We start from the raw sequence: 23,100 nt of genomic DNA, 5'->3' as shown, positions 1-23,100 counted from the left end.
TTTTATGTATAACTTCTCGAAAACTTTCGAGATTATTGGTAATAAACTTATAGGTCGGTAGGAGGTCACATCTTCTGGTATTTTTCCTGGTTTAAGTATCATTAATATTTTAGCTACTTTCCAGATACTAGGGAAGTAATTAATTCGTAGCATAGCATTAAATATATATGTTAATAGTTTTATAGCCTTTTCTGATAGTTCTTTTAAAATTTTGCCACTAATTAAGTCATAACCAGGAGCTTTTTTAATATTAATCTCTCTCATTATTGTATGTTTAACTTTTTTGACCGTTAATTTCTCGTGCGGTAAATCCATTTGAAATGGCGAATCTAGAAAGCTAGTAATTTTATTTTTGTCATCTTTATGTAGCTGAGACTGGAAAGGTTTAAAAACATTTTTTAAGTGTTTTGAGAAAATGTCGGCCTTCTCTTTATTGCTTCTCGCCCAATTATTTTCGCTTGTTTTAATAGGTGGGTTATGCTGCTGGGATCTCCTAAGCTTTTTTGTTGCTTTCCACAACGAATAGTCTGTAGCCTCAGTTGATGTCAAGTTTTCTAGGTATTCTTGAATGCCTTGGTTCTGTTCGATTTGGAATGGTAATCTAGTTCTTAAATTTGAAAAAATTTATTCTTTCTTCATATTTTCAAAGTTTAGATCTTTTATATATTTGCATTCTCATATCGTATCAAAGATAAACATATTTTTTCTGTCAAATTACGAATGTTTGAAAAAAAAACAAGAAATTTTTTACCATTTCTTGACCTTTTCGCATTCAACCGCCCGTGTTCAACATCTGGGATTATATTTCTGGGTACTTTGTTGATTGTCACGATGTAAAATTCGACATGCCTCAAGATCGCTACAGTTTCATAAGAGGCCTTTAACCTATACTCAATTTTATTTTATTATTTTATTCTTGCTTTATTGTTTTGAGTTTTCTTGGAACGTTCAACATACTAGCCCACTAGTATGTTCTAGCCCCTTAGTTTTCGTTATTATTTCTTGGTTTGTGTTTATAGCCTCCAAAAAAATGTTAATATGATGAGAACATTGTAAACCAATAACATTAATCAATCAATCTTTTATCACCGCCAATATCGCAACATCACAAATGAATTACGATAGAGATCGATCATGGAGATGAAATAATATTTAAAATAATTACGAGATGGTTCCCAGTTGCGATCGTTACTAGATAATCGATCGTCACAAACCGTAATTCCAATTTCCCGTTTGGCCGAACCAATGTTTGTCTAATGCCGATTAAATGCGACCGAATTTTTTATCGTAATTAGTCACTTGGGATGCCGGCGACGACCTATTGTTTGTCTTGGAACAATCGCTTTTAAACTTTTATCACTACCGTTCGCAACAAGACAGCGGCGACGGTTCTTTTGCGACTTAACTTCTGGGAAATCCATTGTTTTCCGTCGGTTGATAGGGAAAATTATAATATAAACATCGTGCTGAATGAACAAATAAAATATAATTGATGCAAGTTCAATTCGAGGTAGTTCGGTATTTAATAGTGCAATAATTATTATTGATTACATTTAAGAAACTGATGATGTTCGGAAGCAAGATTCCTATAACATAAAGTCGCACATACCTAAGGATTTCTACCTGCTCTTGAAATCTTATTTCATTAATCGATACTTCCTTGTTAAACATGGGCAGTATCTTTTTCACATTAGTGACTTCTCTAGAACGTTATATAAGGCATATTTACTGATAATAAGGCAATATCAGTAGTAACAAATACTCAGAGTGAAAACTCCAACGTGTTTTTTGTCAAAAAACGTTCTTATCATTGTTTTAAAATTCAAGTCATTGATTTAACAAAAAAAGAGTGTCACGCTAAAACGTGTCTTCATTTATGATAAGCAAATTCTTTATACCAACACAGTAAAATACCTTGGCGTGACTCAGGATGCAAAGTTTAGATATAAAGAGCATATAAAAAGAAAGGCGAGGAACATCAAGCCCAGGAGGAGGTATTGGTTGCTTGACCAAAAATCTGACACAATTTACAGAAAGCTTATTCGGTTGCAGATTAAAAGATAGGTCTTTCAATATAAAACAAGATGAACTCACTGAATTGCATCCAATATATTCAGGAGTTCCGCAAGACAGTGTACTAGGTACGATACTGTATCTTGGTATGCAGTCAACACATCCATCTTAGCATTTTACGAAGATCCAATGACAGTACCAAACAACCTCCGAACATATCTTGATGCAATATAACTTTGGTTGAAGGCATGGCGTATTAAAGGAAATTGAACAAAATCTACACTTGTAACACTTGTGTAGAAGAACATGTCCAAACCGAGAATGCTAAATATCTTGGTAGGCATTTGGACCGACGTCTCACCTGGTAGGAGTACAGAGTTGCTAAACGAAAACAACTTGGATTTAAACTGTATTAAATGTATTAGCTTGTCAGATGCATATCCAAGGTATCATCATTAGATTAGATCATCATAGGATTATCATTAGTATCATCATTGGTATTATCCTTAGATAACAAGTTATTGCATATAAATCAATACTTATGGAACACTGGTAGCATGTCTAATATAGCTATCATAGTAACAAGAAAAGAACTAAGAGTAATAATAAAAAGACAATAAGGAAATACTAAGACTAGTGTGGAGTAAGTGTGTAATTCTTCTGTGGAGCTGTCTCAGTGACTCTAATATCCAATGCATCCAATCTCAAAATAAAGTGCTGAATTGTTAGTTCTAGTTATTTGTTAGTAAGAGAAAGTTACGAGTAGTTAGATAGATCAAATCAAAGTTTAAAATAACTTGTCCTTCGAGTTGGATGTCAGTCAGATTTGTGTTATAGAGGCGATGTCCCTTACATAAAGCTGTAGCCAAGTTTTGTTCGTCTTAACTACTTGAGGGCGCACCAAGCATGTTTATTTACTACAGAGGAAAATTAGATTTTAATGAAATATTGTATTTAAATACTACTTTCTATTTGTATAGAATAATTTTGAAATAGATAATAAACAATGTTCAATCTGATAACTTATTTTCTAATTGTATGTTGCTATTTCCTTAAATATTATAAAGTAAAAAACTATAAACTTTTCTTCCTTATATATTTTTATAGGTACTTAAATTGACACTATTCATCTCATATATAATTCTTTTTCCAATAAATAAGGCAGTCTAGAAATAGCTTCGCACTCAAACAAATTTAAATAGGTTTCTGGTATCGTTAAATAACATTTAGATAATAGGTTATAACATAACAATAGGACTATAAAAATATACGTAACAATTCTTGCTTGCAATATTATCACATATACACTTAGTTCTTACTCTTTCTGGGTATTATACTGTCCAGTTCTAATTAGCATAAATTTGAAGGCACATATTCGTCTGTTTCAAAAGCATCTACTGAGAAATATGTGTAAGGGAAATGATCTGTGATTGAACATATACAGTCTATTCAAATTTATTTTTTACATACGTCATCCAAATTTGTGATGTCAAAAAGTCGTAATGTTGCCGCATCAACTCTGAGTTTTAGTACCGTTTGCCTTTGACATACAACAATTTTCTAGTTTAAATAAAATAATGAAATAAAAATATTATCAGACATATATAGTTTATTTTAACATTATAGTACATCTAATGCATATACTATCCAAGGATTTTAAACTACAATTAAGAACACACGTATAATTGTTTGTAGATTAGAATTAATAATTTTGCTTACGTTTGACAGGCTAGTTGGGTTTCACGTTCGAACTTATCAGACAGCATTGTGTCTCTTTTTAGCTAGAATAAAATGAGAATGAAAATATTGTCTGATTCTGAAACGAATTTAGAAATTACGGCAGTACATTTAACATCTTGATGACGTATGTACAAAAAAACTTTGAATAAACTATATTATGTATCTCAATTCAATTATCGATAAAAGTTTTTATGAAACACTTATTAGGAATTGCATTTTGGTTTAGTAATGAATATCCAGACATCTGGTCGATCTGAAATGCAAAGAACATAACTTTGTGTCGAAGTCTGATGTAGGGAATCATAAGAGATTTGCTGAAGCTTATCATATTTTATCATTTTTATCAATTATTTAAGCCATTTCTGCGCTAGAGCAGAATCCTTACGAAAATAATTAACTTTATTGGAACCTTCACATCCTACTCCTATTATGACTTATTTAAACTGATTTCCTTTAAATTTACACATATAAATAGAAAAATAGAACAACAGAAGATGACTTACAAAAATTTAAAATCGAAAGAAAGAAAAGAAATTTGTAATCTTTTTACCTTTCGCTCCGTAATGATTCAATCGTCTAAAATATGGTTACGGGTGAGCCCATTTAGGTTTGTAACAATACGCATAGTATTGGCAATTATCGACTAAAATCGACTATCCACTGTTTTGTAATTGACTACTTTTTACTATCGACTGTTTCAGTCGTGTACTTTTAGTTACTATTTTTGGTTCTACTAGTTTCATTCGACTGACCTTTACGTTCTGGCTTTGTCGTTCTAGCCGCGACCTTGACAAACATGTACTCAATTTAGGCTTACATAAATATAAAATTAATTTTACTTCGCTTAAAATGAAATTAATGGTATTCAGTAATTATATTTTCCTTTTCTTTTTAAAGTTGGTACGTGAATGAATATGTAAATCTCCATCTGTCTTATACGTCCGTTGGAAAATATAAGCACATATAAAATTAACTGCTCCAAGCTATTATCTCTGTCCTTTCGTCTCTCACAATTTATACAGGAAAGGGTTCGTACATCTTCGTCTGACACCACGAATTGAGCAAAACAGTCGACTGTTTTGCGACTATCGACTATTTCGACAGTTTTCAGTCGATAGTTCCCAACGCTAATTACAGATTATTTTGCATTATGGTCGTTGTGAATGTGAACGGAAAATAGTGATAGGAAAATATATATGTAATTTAATTTTTTTTCTTGCAGGAAGTTCGCCTATGTCTGCAAGAAATTTCCCGCCCTCGTTCTGGGACAGTCAGCATTACGCTGGAGCAGGTGGCGGGCACCACGGCACTTCGGCGGCCGACCTCTATTCCGAACACTATCACCCCGGCGATGCTTGGTATCAGTACAGTCAGCATCATCGCGCTGTCCACGACTACCACCATCACAACATGGCGGCCCAGTACGGTGGCCTCCTTCTACCTGGATCTCGTCTGCATATGGGTTCGCACGCGCCGTGCAAAGCTATGGACTGGCAGCATCCCTCCATAGAGTCGGCGTATCCTTCGTATCCAACTATGTCAGGTAATTATCGATCTTGTAATTTCTAATTTTGATTGTCTTCAAGCTAGTTAAATCATCACTGATAGTTTTTCGAATGTGTAGTTCATCATCGTCATTGACATCACAATGTGATCATGTAGATGCTGTGAGAAAACATGACTTGTTTCTCAACTTTGTACACTGTTTGTTGTATTTTTATCGAACAACTACATTTTTACCCAGAATATACTTTAATTCGTTACATTTGCAATCGTTCAGTCTTCGTAGCTCTACAGAATACTTGACAAAAGATGCAAAAGAATTATCTTTTAATCATTATATTAATGTGCGAAAATGTCAAACATAGCCATTTTAACAAGAAACAAGTAGAACTTTTAATAAGGCTCAAAATGCCTGGTAATTTCTTAGGCGACAATCCGATTTATCACTTCCACAACAGGTTTTGAAGTCAGTGTGGACCTACAGTATATAACTATGGAGTTGCACAAATAATTCTAATATCAGTATTATTCAAACTTATCAAAACAAAGTTCTTCGCAGTATTATTAACTCGCCATGGTACATTAGAAATGAGGTTATTCTCAAAGACAAAGAGATCAGGGAAGAAATTAAACTGTTTGGAAAAAATGTGTTGGCATAAAAACGTACTACAACTGCTGCTACAATACACATCATAGATGTCATCGAATTATGGAAATATATAATTTGTTTTAAACTCTAAGCGGCTTTTTCCTTCTCATTTTACATTAGTTAAAAAGATTATTAAATTATTGTTCTGTATTTAAAAATTTTGTTCTTTTAAATACAATGTCTGTTAAGTTCCATTAGATCTCTTCTTGCAGTATCTTTACACCATTTAAATCCTCTATTACACAACAGAGTGTGAAAGGATGTTCTACATCCCTCTAAGAACTGCATATATATAAGCTTTCTACGAAGGCTTTCCCGGCTAACAGTTTACTCTGCAATAATTCTATTAAATTATGTTTAAATTGAAAAAACTATTCAGTGAACGACTTTCGTAGACTGAGTCGGTTACGTGTTCGAACTTCATCAGACATCATTGTGTCTCTTTTTAACTAGAATGAAATGAGAAAGAAAATTTTGTATGATTCTAAAACGAATTTACAAATTCTGGTAGGGTAGGCAATACATTAAACATCTTAATGACGTGAGTTCACTGTTATTTTGAATAGAGTGTAGTTGTAATATGTGTACTGTGTGCTTTTTAAATTAAAGAAACATGATAATTCTCACCACTATCTAGTTTTTCTTATAAGATTGATGGAAATAAATGACCAGATGAGGGAATATCTGGTGAATATGGAGACTGGAATAGGAATTCCTATTTAATTAGATTTTCACATATTTTGCAGTGTATGAAACGTCGGTGCGGTGCATTTGTCATGTTGAAAATTCGTTTTGTGACATTTTGCAGCTGTTTTTCTATTAGTTCTCGTCGGTAATCCATCAATGGCAATGGGCATAATATTTTATGATAGGTTTGTTCTGATGGAGGCTCCAATCGTTCCTCATCGATTCAACTCTATTGGTCAACAAGATTCTATACGTTAAATATATTAATATTCACACATGTTTGTTCCAAGAATATGTAAACTGGACTAGATTTCAGGTATTTTTTTATTATTTAATTATTATATTGTTACTAGTAGTTTCCGACTAACTTACAATTTGTCTTTATGATAACTTAAATCCAGGTATATAACCAGGAGAACCTATCGGCCCTATCTCAGTCTCTGTTGAAATAATATTTATAAATGTCACTGCTGTATTTTTTATTACATGCACCTCACTACACAACACTACACAAGATCAGATGGTTTGATTCTTTTGAGACTGTGTCTTGTTCTGGTGATATCCAAAAGTTGCAATATTTCAATATTCGTATGAGAATGGAGTCTTTCCTCATGTCCCCTTGCAATACTCTTGATTTCTTGATTGACTGTGGGTATCTGGAGGTCTCGATGTAGGTAGTCAGTCCTGTAGTATTTTTTGTGAGCCCACAATACTTCCCAGGACTTTTTTCTGAAACATTTGTATTTTTTTTATATTACTCTTTGCAGAACATCCATAATTGAACTCCGTATGTCCCTATAGGTTTCAGTATTTGCTTATATAATAGCAATTTACTATACACTGATAATTGTGATTTTCTTCCAATTAGCCTATACATTTTCCTGTACTTCAATTCCAGTTCTGTTCTTTTCTTCTTAATATGTTCCTTCCAGCGAAGTTTTGCATCAAGGTTCATTGCGAAATATTTAGCGTTGTGGCTACATGGAATGATAGTATTATTTAATGTTATTGGTGCTTGAACGGTCTGATTGTAGGTGAACTGCACATGCACAAATTTACTTTTGTTAATTTTTATTTTCCAAGCCTGTTTCAAATTATTTATATTGTTACTTGCCTGTTGTAATTTTCGTGTGGCTTCTTCCCTATTGTCTCCGAAAGCTATAATTAGCATAATCATCAGCAACATCTGTTATTCTGTGGACCGGGTCAATTGTTGAATGCTTGTTAATAAACCCAAACTGTGTTAGTATTAGGTTTTTTCTATGAGTTTTCGGTCTTACGAAAATAAAATTGTGGTGATTCTAAATATATCAAAACAATAATTTTTTTTATTACGTGTTGTATTGGATATTACATTGGATACAATATTAATATTAAAATTAATTTATATTTATTGTTGTATTGTACTTGCATCAATACATAACCAAGACGAATGTGGGAAAAATATATCACTATGTATTTCCCAAGTAAAAATTGAATTGGAATACTTAAAGTAATTTTATAATAAGAAACACCTATACATTAAACAAGTTCGTGCGGTTTGGTTTGATTGAAGATTGAAGATCTTCTGATTTCCTACGTGTTGTCCGGTAAATAACTTTGTAGCACCGTTTGATTTTGAGGCCATCGTATAATTCTTCGTTGGTTAAGTAACAATATACATTGGTAATTAATGGAAAAGCTAGTTGGTTTTATTTTTTAATGAAGCTCAGTATCACTACAACATAGTATAAAACAAAGTCGCCTTTTCTGTCCCTATATCCTTATATGCGCTTAAATCTTTAAAACTACGCAACGGATTTTGATGCGGTTTTTTTCAATAGATAGAGTGATTCAAGAGGAAGGTTTATATGTATAATACATGCATAATATACTAAGGCAACATTGCTAATTTTAGAGGTTTCTAACGGGATGTCGTAAATTAACCTATTTTTTTAAACTTATTTAGCAATTAGCAAAAACGCTGCCTAACCCTACGAGTTAGATCAAATTAATGTACTACAGTATTGTACACCATAAAAAGGTCTACAAAAAAGTCCGCGATGGTATATGTTTATCTTTTAGGGATAACCCACATTAACCATTTTTATTGTTTACTTTTTACGTGAGAAAATGGCTTATTTACGAAGCTATTTTAAGCAATACGGCATTAATCCTTATCGAGTTAAGTACCTTAAATACAGTGTGCAATTAATATAGATCAATATGGTTCCTTACAGCATGTAAATTAAACAAATATTTTCGGAGATATTACAAATTTAAAATTTGCGTTTAAAAATGTGTAATGTAATAAAAATTGTATGAATTTAGATATTCCAAAGATAGCAGGAAATCTTCATAGTAAGTATAGGGGAAGAGGAATTGTTTTACTCCAAATTTAAAGCGTGCAGGCCAAGGGCAGTAATGAATGAACCAAAAATACTGGATCGATTTTAATCATGTTTTCATTGAGTGACATAGGCATATATATTTTATGCCCGTGCAAAGTCGGAGCGGGCCGCTATGTTTTTATATACAACGTTCATATTTTTTCTGTAGTGTATTTAATTTAGTATCAGCATTGCACCCGTGCGAAGCCGGGGCGGGTCGCTAGTATATCTATATTGGTCTGATATTTGACTGATAAACGAACCAATTTCTTGATATTAGGACAGATTGCGAGTATGTTCCGACTAACCAGTATACCTATTTGATTTTGAGCAAAACGATTAAAATTATAATCAAATTTCTTTAACGTAAGCTTTATTATTGAGTATCATAACCCCAGCTGTTGAGATTCTAAATATAAACAGGCCAATTACAATAATTCTAATTGAGCTGCGCGTTTCTGATACGGTGTTCGCCGTTTTCTCTCGCTGTTCACTGTAATTGAATGGAAATTCATGTTAAAAACATCGGCGTAACGCGGCGAACACACCCCATAATTTACAGATTAATACATTCTGTATGAAAATAAGCGGAATGATTGCAGCAGCAGGAGGAAGGGAAAAAACGCGACCGAGACTTTAGCATAGGCCGATATATCAGATCGCGAGGAATGTGGTAATGTTAAAGGAACTATCCGACTAATTTGACGTTTTTATCGCGGTTTTTTTCTCTCCGCATCATTCTATTGCCTATATAACATTTCTGGTGTAATTAACGTAAGTTTGTGGCTGACGGCAGCACGAGTCGCAGGAGTAACGGCAGCGGCCGAACGACTCGATAACAGGTCACGCCACTGAAGGAACAAAAACAATTACAACCCTTCGCCATTCGTTTATCGCCGACTTCCATCTCGGTTGTGAAGGGTTTCCATGTTGAAAGGGGGACCGCTTTTGCTACCATAATTCTTTTCGGTTTTAATAGGGTGTCCGGTCTGTACCAGGTTGTTTGATAAGTTTTTTTGATCTGATAAGAAAAACAAAACAATATTGAACTGATGTACTGGTTTATGGAGTCTTTCTTTATTCGGAAAAAAATAATTTTCACTTATATTTCAGGCCTCATAATAAAATACTAATTTATTTATTACATCATTACTAGTCCAAGTCCTTGCCGACTAAATTATAATGTCTTTACAATAATTTAAATCTATAGTCTGTAAATTTTTCAGTTTCAGTTTTCTATAGACTTTTCATCGAATTTTATGGCATTCTTTAACGGTACCATCATATACATTTCGTGTTTCTTTATATCTCTTTTATTTTATTTCGTTCTCACTTTCTGATTTTACAGCTAATCTCTATACAACTACATTGCCTCTCCTTTTTTCTCTGTCCATAGTATCGATTATATTTCTCATTCGCTTCATTTTCATCTTAATTTGATTATTCTGGCTATACCGTTATTTTATTTTTTTCTCTGATCTTGTGCAGGTTATCCCTAAATTATATTTATTCTTCTTTAAAAGATTCAATAACAGCGGTGATTATACCCAATGTTTCTTCTATACTGCGCGTTCTGGACTTTGAAAGATATTACATGTTGAAATAATTGTAAATATTTTATATTTAATTTTTAATATATTAAAAATATTTTTGTAAATAACATATCTATTGCTTCCAATTTATAGTCTATTCAAAGTTATTTTGTACATACGTCATTTAAATTTATCACGTCAAAATGTCGCAATGTTGCCGCGTCAACACTGAGTTTAAGTTCAGTTTGGCTTTGACATACAACAAAATTCTAATCTAAATAAAATAATGGGACGAAACTGTTTATAGTACATCTAAAAACTACAGTTTATAGGTTAAAGTTATAACCTCTTATCACTATTTATTTAAAGAATTTTGCATACGTCTGACAACCGGACGACTTTGATAGATTCATTCGTTGAAGTGTTCGAACTAATTAGGCAGCATTGAGTCACTTTTAACTAGAATAAAATGAGAAGGAAAACATTTTGTGATTCAAAACCGAATTTACAAATTGCGACAGGCACACATTGACTGTTGTAGTTTTGGTGTGGCTTCTTTTTTTTTCTACAGTAGTAACATATATATCACATGTGTAGAGGTAAAAAATTGGTCCCAAGACATTTTACGGTACAACTCCTTTAACTTATTTTATTCTAGAGTAACTTTCTTCTTCTTTGATTCTAAATATACGAATACTATATTCAAGGTCGTCATGCCATTCCTTATAGAAGACTTGTGTTATATCTGAGAATATAGCTGAACATACCTTTTTACCTTCAGAGGTTTTTTTATTACATCATTTATTCTATGCTGACCTGGTGCATTGTTGAATATTTATTAATAAACTCAAACTGTAGGTATTGGGGTTTTCTCTTTATGATCGGTCTTATTCTTTTCGACGGCAGTTTTCCAAATACTGTATTAGAATTTTTGCAGAATTTTTTTCACTGAAATTGAGGTCACACAAGAAGGTCGTTAGACACTCGTTTGGAACACATCATCCGCTTCTTCAGGGTTCAAATATTGTTGTCTACATTACTTATGTTCAGTTTACGAAAATAAAAAAAGACACTAGGTACAAAATCAAGAGTGTACGACAGATAACGTATCAATTAAACATTTTGGTTGGCATGAAATTTCATTGTTTGAGCTGATGTGTGACTGTTTGCATTCTTGTGGCAAACAAATCTCCATTTACCATTGAGTCTTTACCAGAATCGACCATCTGATGTTGCTCTAACGCCACTCTTTATAGCTGGCCGGTAATGTTGAAGAAATTATTTGCATCGTGTTGCTTTTCCGCGAATATTGTTTCCTTTTGGAACATCTTAGAATACCTATATAGTCGATTTCCCTTTTGTTCTGACGCCACAGGAATATATCTATGATTTGTCACAATTTTTCAGCATTTGTTAGATTATGCGGGATCCAACTCGAACAAATCTATTTTTATACTGAAATTATCATGCAATTTTGTTTATGCTTGTCAGACTAATGCCCAAAGATCATTATATGATATACACAACACGTACACATACGTACAGCAGCTGGTGGAGAAAACTTAAAACAAAATTTCGATACTTCCCTTCAAATACCTTAGGCTTTAATATCGATATTTTAATACAAAACTCTAAGTTCGATACTATCTTTTACAACTATCGATATATCCGTAGAGCTACTACAGTGTTGATCGAAAGTACAGGTACTGCTTTTATTTAAGTTTATTGATACTTCGATTTAACTAAATTCTGAACTAATATCAAATTACATATTGGTTTAAAAGTTAAATACATTTAGAAATACTTGCAAAATCACAGTCAGAAGTAAGAAAGTATGGAGCATATCATAGCTGTTGTGGTTGATTGAACTATAACAGATAAAAAATTAAAGATATTGAGAATATATTGTACCTATAATCTTATTTAAAACAATAATAAATGACTCGTCAAGAAATTCTAGTTATAGAGAAAGTACTTCCTATATTTTTTATAATTAATTTGTAATTACATAGATAATAGCTGCACATACATAATTGTAAATAATAAGGAACAATAGATAGTTATGTTAATATGTAAAATATAAAATTGAGAATGTTTTAAAAGTACTTTTACATGAAATTAATGTAGTTTCTACAAGGAAGGGATGTAATTCTTTTATAATTACTGAAGCATTTGATATTAATTTCTGGATAATATAAATAAACAAAATTGATGTATTCACATCTTATCATTGAATATATTTCCGGTCTAACATGGTAGATGCCACTGTTGACTTTTTATTGAATAGCATAGAAATTAAGAAAAATCTAGTGTGGTAGCCATTTTGCGTCCTTTTCCCATCCCATGCCAGAAAACAGTTGGTTCGTTCGTTAACGGTTAAAGCTATTTAAATACTTTTTATATATTTTTAAAGTCTCCTTTTAACAACTCAGGGTTTATCTAGACTGGACCTACAGTTTAACGTGGGCTCCGAACCACGATCTTCGGCTTAAGCCTACCGACTGGCTAGTGACCAACTTAGAAACGATCCCAGAAGACATCCGGTCTTACTCAGCCTGGTTACTGGCGTGACGGGGATCATTTTTCTTGTCAGAGTTAGCACTCTTCCCTAGGACAATCACAAATATGAAACAACCACAAACATATATGTACTACCATGCCCCAGCAGTAGGTGGACCGTCCTGTCGCCTTTCCCTCTGCGTCACCAAGCCGGCGCTATTTAAATCTAAAAAATATTTTTTGGCTGAAAGAGTTTGTCGAAAGAACAAGCTTCAGATGGATCATTTTAGTATTTTCATACAATAAAATACGCGTTAGTGATGTAATTTTTGATTCTTTCCTTTTATTTCTGGATCATTAACAGTCTCGCAATTATGCTTCACTTGAACGACAGGCAAACCAAAAAAAAACCGGGCGTAGAAGACGCATCTGCCGATCGAGACTTGAAAATAATCTGTTCACTGTACGAAACAAAAAGAAAACGTCATTGTTTGATATGAAGAACTAGTTTACCGAGTACGGCCGCCGGAGACCACCCTCGTAAGGCTTCCGAGAATCCGTCGACGTATTATCCGCGACCGCGGTGCTGCCATCTTCAACGGCGCGGAACAGCCGGAAGAATTCCGAAGGGGAGTTGGGCGGAACCTTGGGGGACTGGGCCGTCTCGCCATTGGTCAGTCCCGGTCAAGCGAGTTATTGATCTCGTGAAGTGCAGGTCGCGTCTCTTACTCCCCTTTCGATGTCTCTCGCGCTCGCCGTCTCTCTTTTTCCAACACTCCTTCTCGCTCTCGCTCGAGTTTTTCTGGGGCTACCGATCGCTTTAGGAAGCTGCAGAATGTTCTAATTCACTGCGCTCGATCGAACCGCATCAGTTTATTCGAATATTATATCAACACCGCGCCGTTTTGGTTTACTGTTATTTCTCATTGTTTTCTTTTTTTCATAATTTTACTCTAGGATATGTATAAAAAACCTGAATAGTAATATTGTTTTTAATTAAACCAATTTTTTTTATTACTCTTCGTGAGTCCACAATCTGCCCTATTGGCAATAAGTATTTCTTCTGTTTATATTATATATACATGGCATGTAGAAAATCACTTCATTAAGCAATCTTCTGTATAAAATATTATCTTAATTAATTAGTCTTATTCTAATGCTTATTCTAAACTCTACATATGTCCAGTAATCAGATCAGGTGGTGTTAAACGTTTTAGTCTACGCACTTCACTATCACGTCGCATATTTAGCTGATTAGCGAGTACATTGGGATACACTGACACTCTTTCGAAGTACTTCACACAAACACGTTGGATTACACTCGTTACAGGTTCTAGAGGAATATCGCGTTGTATCACTTTATTTGAAATATAGTACGGAGCATCAACAATGGCACGCAACACCTTATTTTGGACCCGTTGAATGATGGATATATTAGATTTGCTAGCGGTACCCCATAGTTGAATTCCATATGTCCAAATGGGCTTGAGTATAGACTCATACAGCAATACCTTGTTATCTAATGATAACTTGGATTTGCGCCCAATGAGCTAATACATTTGATATAATTTTAGTCCCAGTTGTTTCCGTTTAGAGAGTATGTGCTTCTTCCAGGTTAGGCATCGATCTAAATGCATACCAAGATATTTAACATGCTCTGCTTGGGGGAGTTGACGATGATTGATATTTACTGGAGGACATGTTCTTCTTCGCAGGGTAAACGTTATATGCGTGGATTTTGATTCATTGGCTTTAATGCGCCATGTCTTCAACCATAATTGTATTTGCTCCAGGTGGGTTTGTAGGTTTATTTATACTGTGACTGGATCTTCATGGGATGCTAAGATTGCTGTATCGTCTGCATATGTTGCCACAGTAGTTATTTTTGTGGTGGGCAGATCAGCCGTATACAGAAGATACAGTACTGGACCCAGTACACTACCTTGCGGAACTCCTGAATATATGGGATTTAATTCGGTATGTTCATCGCCTTGATTTACAATAAAATGTCTGTCAGTGAGATACGATTTTAGTAGCTGATAGTCCGGATGAGGGAGAAGTTTCTTTAGTTTAACCTGCAAGCCCGTATGCCATACTTTGTCAAAAGCCTTAGATATGTCTAGGAAAGCAGCCGAACAATATCTTTTGGCATTTATTTGGTTTACAAGTCTATGCACTTGTTCTATAGTCCCATGCTTATTGCGAAAGCCAAACTGATGTTCTGGAATAATTTTTCTTTTTTCTATTGTATAGTTTAGTTTTTTTATGTATAATTTCTCGAAAACTTTCGAGATTATTGGTAGTAAACTTATAGGTCGGTAGGAGGTCACATCTTCTGGTATTTTTCATGGTTTAAGTATCATTAATATTTTAGCTACTTTCCAGATACTAGGGAAGTAATTAATTCGTAGCATAGCATTAAATATATATGTTAATAGTTTTATAGCCTTTTCTGATAGTTCTTTTAAAATTTTGCCAGTAATTAAGTCATAACCAGGAGCTTTTTTAATATTAATCTCTCTCATTATTGTATGAATTAAACCAATTTAATCACATATTTGTTGACTTACTCATACCCTGATACCTTTATGACGTGATGGAGACAAAATTTAACAATAACAAGAATTACCTTTTTATACAACGTTTAAAATTTTCGTTTTTATAGCATAAGATTTTTTTAAATTTAATTATTACATTGTTACTAGTCGTTTTCGATCAACCTACAATTTGTCTTTATATTAACTTAAATCTAGATATATAATTAGGAGGTCCCATCGGCCCTATCTCAGTCTCTGGTGAAATAATGTTTATACATGTTATTGCTACATGTTATATTTTGCTGTATTTTTTATTATATGCGCCTCACTACACAACACTAAACAAGATCAGATGATTTTAGTCTGTGTCCTATTCTGGTGGTATACAAAAGTTGCAGTACTTCAATATCCTCATGAGAATGAAGTTTTTCTTCCTACAGTAGTTAAGGTAATCAGTCCTTTAGTATTTGGGTGCGCCCACAAAACTTTTCAGGACTTTGTTATGAAGAATTTGTAGTTTGATTATGATGCTCTTTGCAGAACATCCCCATAATTGAACTCCGTATGTCCATATAGGTTTCAGTATTTGCTTATATAATAGCAACTTATTATGTACTAATAATTTAGATTTTCTTCCAATTACCCAATACATTTTCCTATATTTCAATTCCAGTTCTTTTCTTCTTTATATGTTCCTTCCAGCGAAAATTTGCATCAAGATTCTTTCCGAGATATTTAGCGTTGTTGCTACATGGAATGATAGTATTATTCAGTGTTATTGGCGCTTGTACGGTCTGATTGTAGATGAACTGCACATGCACTGATTTACTTTCGTTAATTTTTATTTTCCAAGCTTGTGTCCAATTATTTATATTGTCACTTGCCTGTTGTAATTTTCGTATGGTTACTTCACTATTTTCTCCGACAACTATAATCGCAGTATCATCAGCAAATGTAGCCATCGTAATATTCTCCATTTGCAGTATATGGCAAGTGTATAGTAGATAAAACATTGACCCCAGTACACTTCCTTGTGGTACACCTGCTTTAGATTCTCTTATTGTAGAGTAAGATTCTTCTTGCTTAACTCTAAACATTCTGGCTGTAATGTACGATTTTAATAGTTCGGTGGGGTGTTTTGGTAAACTTTTCTGTAGTTTATGAACAAGGCCTTCATGTCAAACCTTATCGAAGGTTTATGCTACATCTAAGAATATGGCTGAGCATACTTTTTTACTTTCGTAGGCTTTTTCAATAACATATGTTATTCTGTAGACCTGGTCAACTGTTGAGTGCTTGTTAATAAACCCAAACTGGTATGTTGGTATTAGATTTTTTCTCTCTATGATATATCATAAGATGATACCTTTTTTCGCAATTCAATGAGTTATTATATTAAAATAAATAAAATAGGCTTGGAAATATTATTTTATTTGCAAACCTTTAACGACACATATTTTTTTTTATCTAATATACGTTTACTAGCACACGCTAATCTTTTGTTTTTCCCAGTGAGGTTCCTCTTGGTGTATTTTCTCTTGAAATAATCTAGAAGATTTCTCTGAAATATCCAACAGTAGTTTGATATCATTTAGTCGCTCCATTTTCCTTGGAACCTTTTCTCCACTTTTTAACGTCCTGGTGAATTTGTTGGTCTTGTTCTTCACTCATATACTAAATTTTCCGGAAAGTAGTCAAGCTAGGAATGAATTAAATGCACTCATTATACTCATTAGGCAACTTAAAGCTTGAAATGCTTCTAGTATCCTTTTGATGATTTGTTTATAGTTAAGGTCTAATGATTGCGGATTCAGTCATAAGTCTTTTAATGTCTGGTGTGACACCTTTGAAACTTTGATCTCAATCTTGGGGAAGCAATTTAACAAATTGCTTCGTCAATCCCAATTTTATGCGCAGTGGTTGTAAAAGAATTTTATATGGAAGTACCAAAAATGAATGAAAGTATATTTATATGAATTCTGAATGAAAGTTAGTTATAAAATCTGTTATTTGTATAATAAATCGAGTTAAAAAATCTATTTCTCTCTAAATCTATCTAAGCTAAATGAAATCTGAGAGAATGACTAGATTTCATAGGCCCATATAGCAACTTGTTATTTTACAGTCAATTGATATTTTATTCCAATGAATTATTAATGAATTTTTGATATTTCAAATCCACTTCTTCCCTTTTCTTTTTAATATGGTCGATGATGATTTTAAATATTATTTTAACTATTACCAACTAATCAATTTGAAGTCGGTGCCGAGCCAACAATACAAAAATAATAAGATAATTTTGTGTGTAAAAAAAATCTAAATTAATATAACTATTTGAGTACACCACCGATTTGAAAGTAGTCGGTAGTAGTTAAAATAATATTGTAAATAGATAAATATGTTTAAGTAGGTATTAAGCTAAATTGTGTGTATATAGGAGAATATAAAACACGTGTATTAGATAGGTTAAATAGGGTTTTTGATTATTTTTATTTAGTTATTATAACGATTATTATGTTCATATTTTATTTTAAAACGCTTTTTTACGTGTTAAAAATCTAAGCTTGATTATTTTTTAATTTTTAGTGAGTTCCTTATTGATTTATTGAAGTCGGTTCAATTTGTTTGTTAAAAATATTTTAATATAAACGGAACCCTTAATTCTAAATATTTATCAGAGTCATCGCATCTCATTAGCAATATATTATTAAAACAGCTTGGTTAGATGAAAGCAGGCTCAAAAAGAGTTCGTAAATGATATGATATTAATATGTTTTATTTTATTGCAGGACTTGAAGCCCAAGTACAAGACTCCTCCAAGGACCTTTACTGGTTCTGAAGGGACGTGCTGTGCGACCGTACTGGTGTATTATAGTTAGGATTAAGTGACGCAAAGTGATTTTAAGTGTAATATGAAAACAGAGTACAAACTATATGCGATGTAAAGTGTCGACGGGACATTTGGTCAGGACAGTTTTTCGACATTTATTTTAAATAAATGTTCCTTAATTATGTCAGAACGATCATTGTTCAAATGATATCAAGTCTGATTGTAAGTATTAAAGTTACAAGTTAATATTTATGTTTTGTGTTTTATTTTGACGAACCTAGAGTTTCATTCCCCCTCAACATTTATCGTCAAGCTTCAGATCAAATCAGATTATTGTTTCTACTTTTTCTCAGCCAAGCTTTAGCAAACATTCACGTGTTAGTCCAGGCGCACAATGGGACGTAGCTTGGTGAGCTGACGCAGTGATATGCGATTGCAATTCACTGATAACGACTGAATCGGAATTTAGTTCTGAATCTGATTCGACAGATGAATTTGTATCTGAAATGGTATTGTTTATCACCAAGGTGACTAGTAAGAGGAACTACGTTGATTCTAAATAGAAGAAAGACTCACGGAGGACTTATTGTTGATTATATTGAGATTAATGTTGGATACGCAGAGATAAGCATTGGTAATTAATAGAAGAAAGAGCACAATCCCATATTTGTACCCTAGTATGCTTTTTAACTAACTAATCTCTTTGATCTGTCAAGTTGGGAGTATGTTCCGACTAACCAGTACGTACAGTTACAGTTTTTTAATTTTGAGTCTCATCTGCTCTGTTTTTGTCTAACACGAGGTTGTAACGAATGCTTGTGAAATTACCAAGAATATTACAGGGCACTATTATTAATATTAAGTACTATACAAATTGACTGAATACTTTATTTCCTTCTAAGATTAAGATTTGTTTTAATAATAAAATTATTAGTGAAAATATATATTATAATTAATAATTTTTATAGACTGTGAATTCGACACTTAAATATGATAAATTATATTATTAAACATATCTTTCCACACCTCTTCTAAGATTGCCAAAAATCGATATCTTTTTAAAAATTAAATAGCTAGTCACCTAGAATAAGTGTTATCGATAAGAATGCGTGATAGTATAAATGGGCTATGTCTGTTGAATACGGCAGGTGCTGTATGATTCCAGTATTTTTAAGAGAAAGGAAAATAAGCAGTTTTCATAAAAAGACTTTTTCTTCATATATATTAGTATTTTTTATTGTGGAATTAATATATTCATTTCTTTTCATTTGTTGTAATTTCGTGTAACAGTTTTTCATTGGTCCTTTCAATAAACTGCATTAACATGCGGCATGCCTATATATATAAAATTATGTGTTAATACTTTTTCATTCACTCATCAAAGTAACATTTCAAATTCAATAACAAAAAGTGAGGCAGAAAGTAATGAGATAATTTTATTATTCAACAAAAATGTCCATTTCAATAAAATATGTTTTTTAAATATCTCAATATTATATCATACTCTTTTTTTTAATAAATTTCCCTTTTTGTTTTTTCGAATAGAACAGTTCTGCAATAAAAAAAATATCTATAAAATTTGCATTGAAATTTGGGATAAAAATACAAGTTTTTATAGTGTTTATCTTTTCTTTACAGTTGATTGTCAATTTAAGAGAACATGAAACATTGTACGTATCGTCGTTAAATATTTATCCCTTATTAGACATCCAGGTCATTTAAATTTTGGCTAATAATCTGTATTAAAAATTAAATTGCTAGTCAGCCAGTGTAAGTGACAATAAAGATAAGAGTAAGCGAGTAAGTAAGTTGAGTAAATAACGAACAATGTTTGGTGAATACGACAGGTTCCCATTTTCGAAGCTAACAAAGACAGAGCTGCAAGACGTTGCTTTAAATTCATAAAATTCATTAAAATTATATCTCATTATCTTTCATGGAAGATTTTCTCCTGAAAATATTTTTTTCTTCTTGTAGATACAGTTTTCCTTTTTTTTCTTAAATAATAATCTTAAATAATATTCTTTCTTAATTGAAATTTGACGAACAATAATATAAGTATTTCTAGTATTGACGATAAGAGCTGTATATTTTCTTCTATATGATTATTTAGATGTAGAACATTACTTAGGTTTATTGATACTTCTTTCTATTTGTAAACAGTTATATTCGTTTAAATAAACAAAAAATTCATAAGCGTGGTTTCGTGTCATATGATTTTTTTAAGTAGGTTCTCAGAAGATGAATGAAAATGACACAATTATAGTTCATAATATTATGGAAATTAAACTTCACATAAAGCACACGTGAGTTATTATTCACAAGATGCATTTTCACCATTCTTTTTTCAATAATTGATAAAATATCATTCAGTTTTGATCATTCCTTGGCGTCACTTGTATAGATGGTGACACTAATCTAGCACAATCCGGTAATATCAAATATTGTAGGGATATATTTATTTTATATTAATCCCAGGCTATTAAGTTGTAAAGGAAGGTAGAAAATGATTATTTTATTGCTGTAATATTCTTAATTAAATGTAAATTACACTGATGTTCGGATAATTTCCATCAGGTATAGAAAAAAATAATTTGATAAATTTGTACAACAACTGTTGGATGCTGATAGGGTGGGAAGATACTGAATTATCTTCGATATTTATATAATTTTATGTAACTATAGTCTTTTGTTAGAATTTGTTTATTGTTACTAACATTGTAAATTAATTTTGAGGGATAAATAATAGGTCTCTCTTCAGTTATGTTTTCATATCTTACTGGTAATCTGTAGTAAAAAAATATTTGAGCATTTTATTCTTATATATATTTTGTTCTAGTTTATTTTATAGCTAAAATGTAATATTCATTGTTGTGATTTGGAAAGGAGTGTATGCTGTATTTCAGCTAAGGTCTTTATCAAACATTGTTAAGAAAGTAATTCCCTATACTCTTATTAAAGTATGAAAATGAAAAATATTACTTAAGAGGTTAGCAGGCCTAGTAAGCCGCATTTGTTCTTATCATGAAAAAGCAATTCATGGGGACAGTTTTCTTGATGGTATCTTAAAATTTGGTATACCCAGAGTTCATATAAACCTGATGCGTTAATTCTTGAAGAAACATTGATTACAAGTCCAGTTCCACTCCTAAAGTTGAATGTCCCTGCCTTCTTTTTACGTTCTCGATTTTCTTACAAAATTTGATAATAGCTAAATGTAATCACGAAAGGGCTCAAAATTTGGAAACTGAAAATGAATCCACAATAAAACCCAAACAATACTTTTCCGCTACCATATCGTCCTTGTGAATAGTTTATTTCTTATATTAATGAAAATTTACTGAGAAATCGATAAACATTTACGAGATTTTGGCTTGTGTAACAGTAATTCACCACAAGGTTTTCTACTATGCAGTTAAAATCAATTACTGTCATTTAGTTACCCAATAAAAATCGTTACATTCTCATTTGTAATATAGATCAGAAGTATTGAACGTTGCACAATGAAATATGAAAAACGAATTATTATTCTCTATTATAATATGGGTTTTAGGCAATTTGGTTATAGAAAATCGTTTCTATATATTTTTTCACTGTGTTCAATGTATTTATATCCGTAAAATTTGTTATGAAATTTAACTAATAAATTCAATATGAAAAGGTTATTACTTAGATATAGATATAATTACTTATATTTTAATTGGAAATATATTAAAATAAATCTTATCTAACAATATAAAAGATTATTTTTGTTTAGATAATTAATATCGAAGCTATCTAATAAGTAGTTTTTTATACATATTATTATTGTTAAAATGTTTTGTAATAAGTTTGGTTTAACACGGTGAATTAAAATATTATACTTTTTTATATATATATTTTAAAGTCTCCTTTTACCAACTATGGGTTTATCAGGACGGGACCTAAAGTTTAACGTGGGCTCCGAACCACGGTCCTCAGCATTAAGCTTACTGACTGGCGAGTGACAACTTTAGAAATCATCCCAGAAGACATCCAGTCGTACCCAGCCTGGTTACTAGCGTGACTGAGATTATTTTCCTCGTCGGATTTTACACTCTTGCCTAGAACATGCACAAATTTTAAACAATCACAAACATAAATTTACGACAATGTCTCAGCAGGATTTGAAACCGCGGCTATCGCAACAGTAGGGGGACCGTCCCATCGCCTTTGCCACTGCGCCACCACGCCGGCAATATTATGCTTCTGGCGTCAGTCTTGTCTTTATATTTATTGTGATTATTTATTTATTCATATGGATGGAATGCACATATATCAAATATTTATTGTAGTCTTCGAACATTTATTAACTTTTTTCAATTTCAATCTTTTCAATTAATCCAATATGATTGATTTTATACCTCACATTGAATATATTTTAGAGTAAATATTCATATTTTGTGTACTATGGGAATATTTTTAAGAATATTGATATTAATTGATTTGGAAATATGGTCTAATGGTTATGGGGTTTCACATAAGGAGCTTATTAAACCTGAAACCTTACGTCTAATCGATAAAGTCATCCATCATTTCCCTACCATCGTCCAGTAGTACTTCAAAGTGCGACCGCCTTGGGTGCATTGATTAATACGTTTACACCAAATCTTCGCAGCTTTTCGGGTGAGCTTTGCAAGTGTGAACCATATGCCAGAATAATGTACAGGTCCGGCTCTAAAAAAATTCAAATCATTATTAATTTAAATTTAAAATCATTTAT

General features: G+C 32.3%; 1 protein-coding gene across 2 annotated transcripts in view; it reads left to right on the top strand.

Annotated features, from left to right (window-relative positions):
* vg (transcription factor vestigial) overlaps nucleotides 1–18,611 on the top strand; it is an 80,727-nt gene extending 62,116 nt beyond the window's left edge. For both annotated transcript variants that reach the window (XM_076413177.1, XM_076413178.1), the window contains exons 4-5: nucleotides 4,976–5,296; nucleotides 18,319–18,611. In XM_076413177.1, the coding sequence (XP_076269292.1) occupies nucleotides 4,976–5,296; nucleotides 18,319–18,368 (371 nt within the window). In that variant the 3' untranslated portion in view covers nucleotides 18,369–18,611. The remainder of the gene's footprint in view (nucleotides 1–4,975; nucleotides 5,297–18,318) is intronic.
* Nucleotides 18,612–23,100: the final 4,489 nt, after the last annotated feature.

This window comes from Rhynchophorus ferrugineus, unplaced genomic scaffold (assembly GCF_030347505.1).
Source record: "Rhynchophorus ferrugineus isolate W39M unplaced genomic scaffold, kcgeb_rfMv2 rfM9, whole genome shotgun sequence".
In the NCBI taxonomy this organism is placed as follows: Eukaryota; Metazoa; Arthropoda; class Insecta; order Coleoptera; family Curculionidae; genus Rhynchophorus; species Rhynchophorus ferrugineus.
Note: the sequence above shows the minus strand (reverse complement) of the source record. Positions and strands in the feature narration are given on the sequence as shown.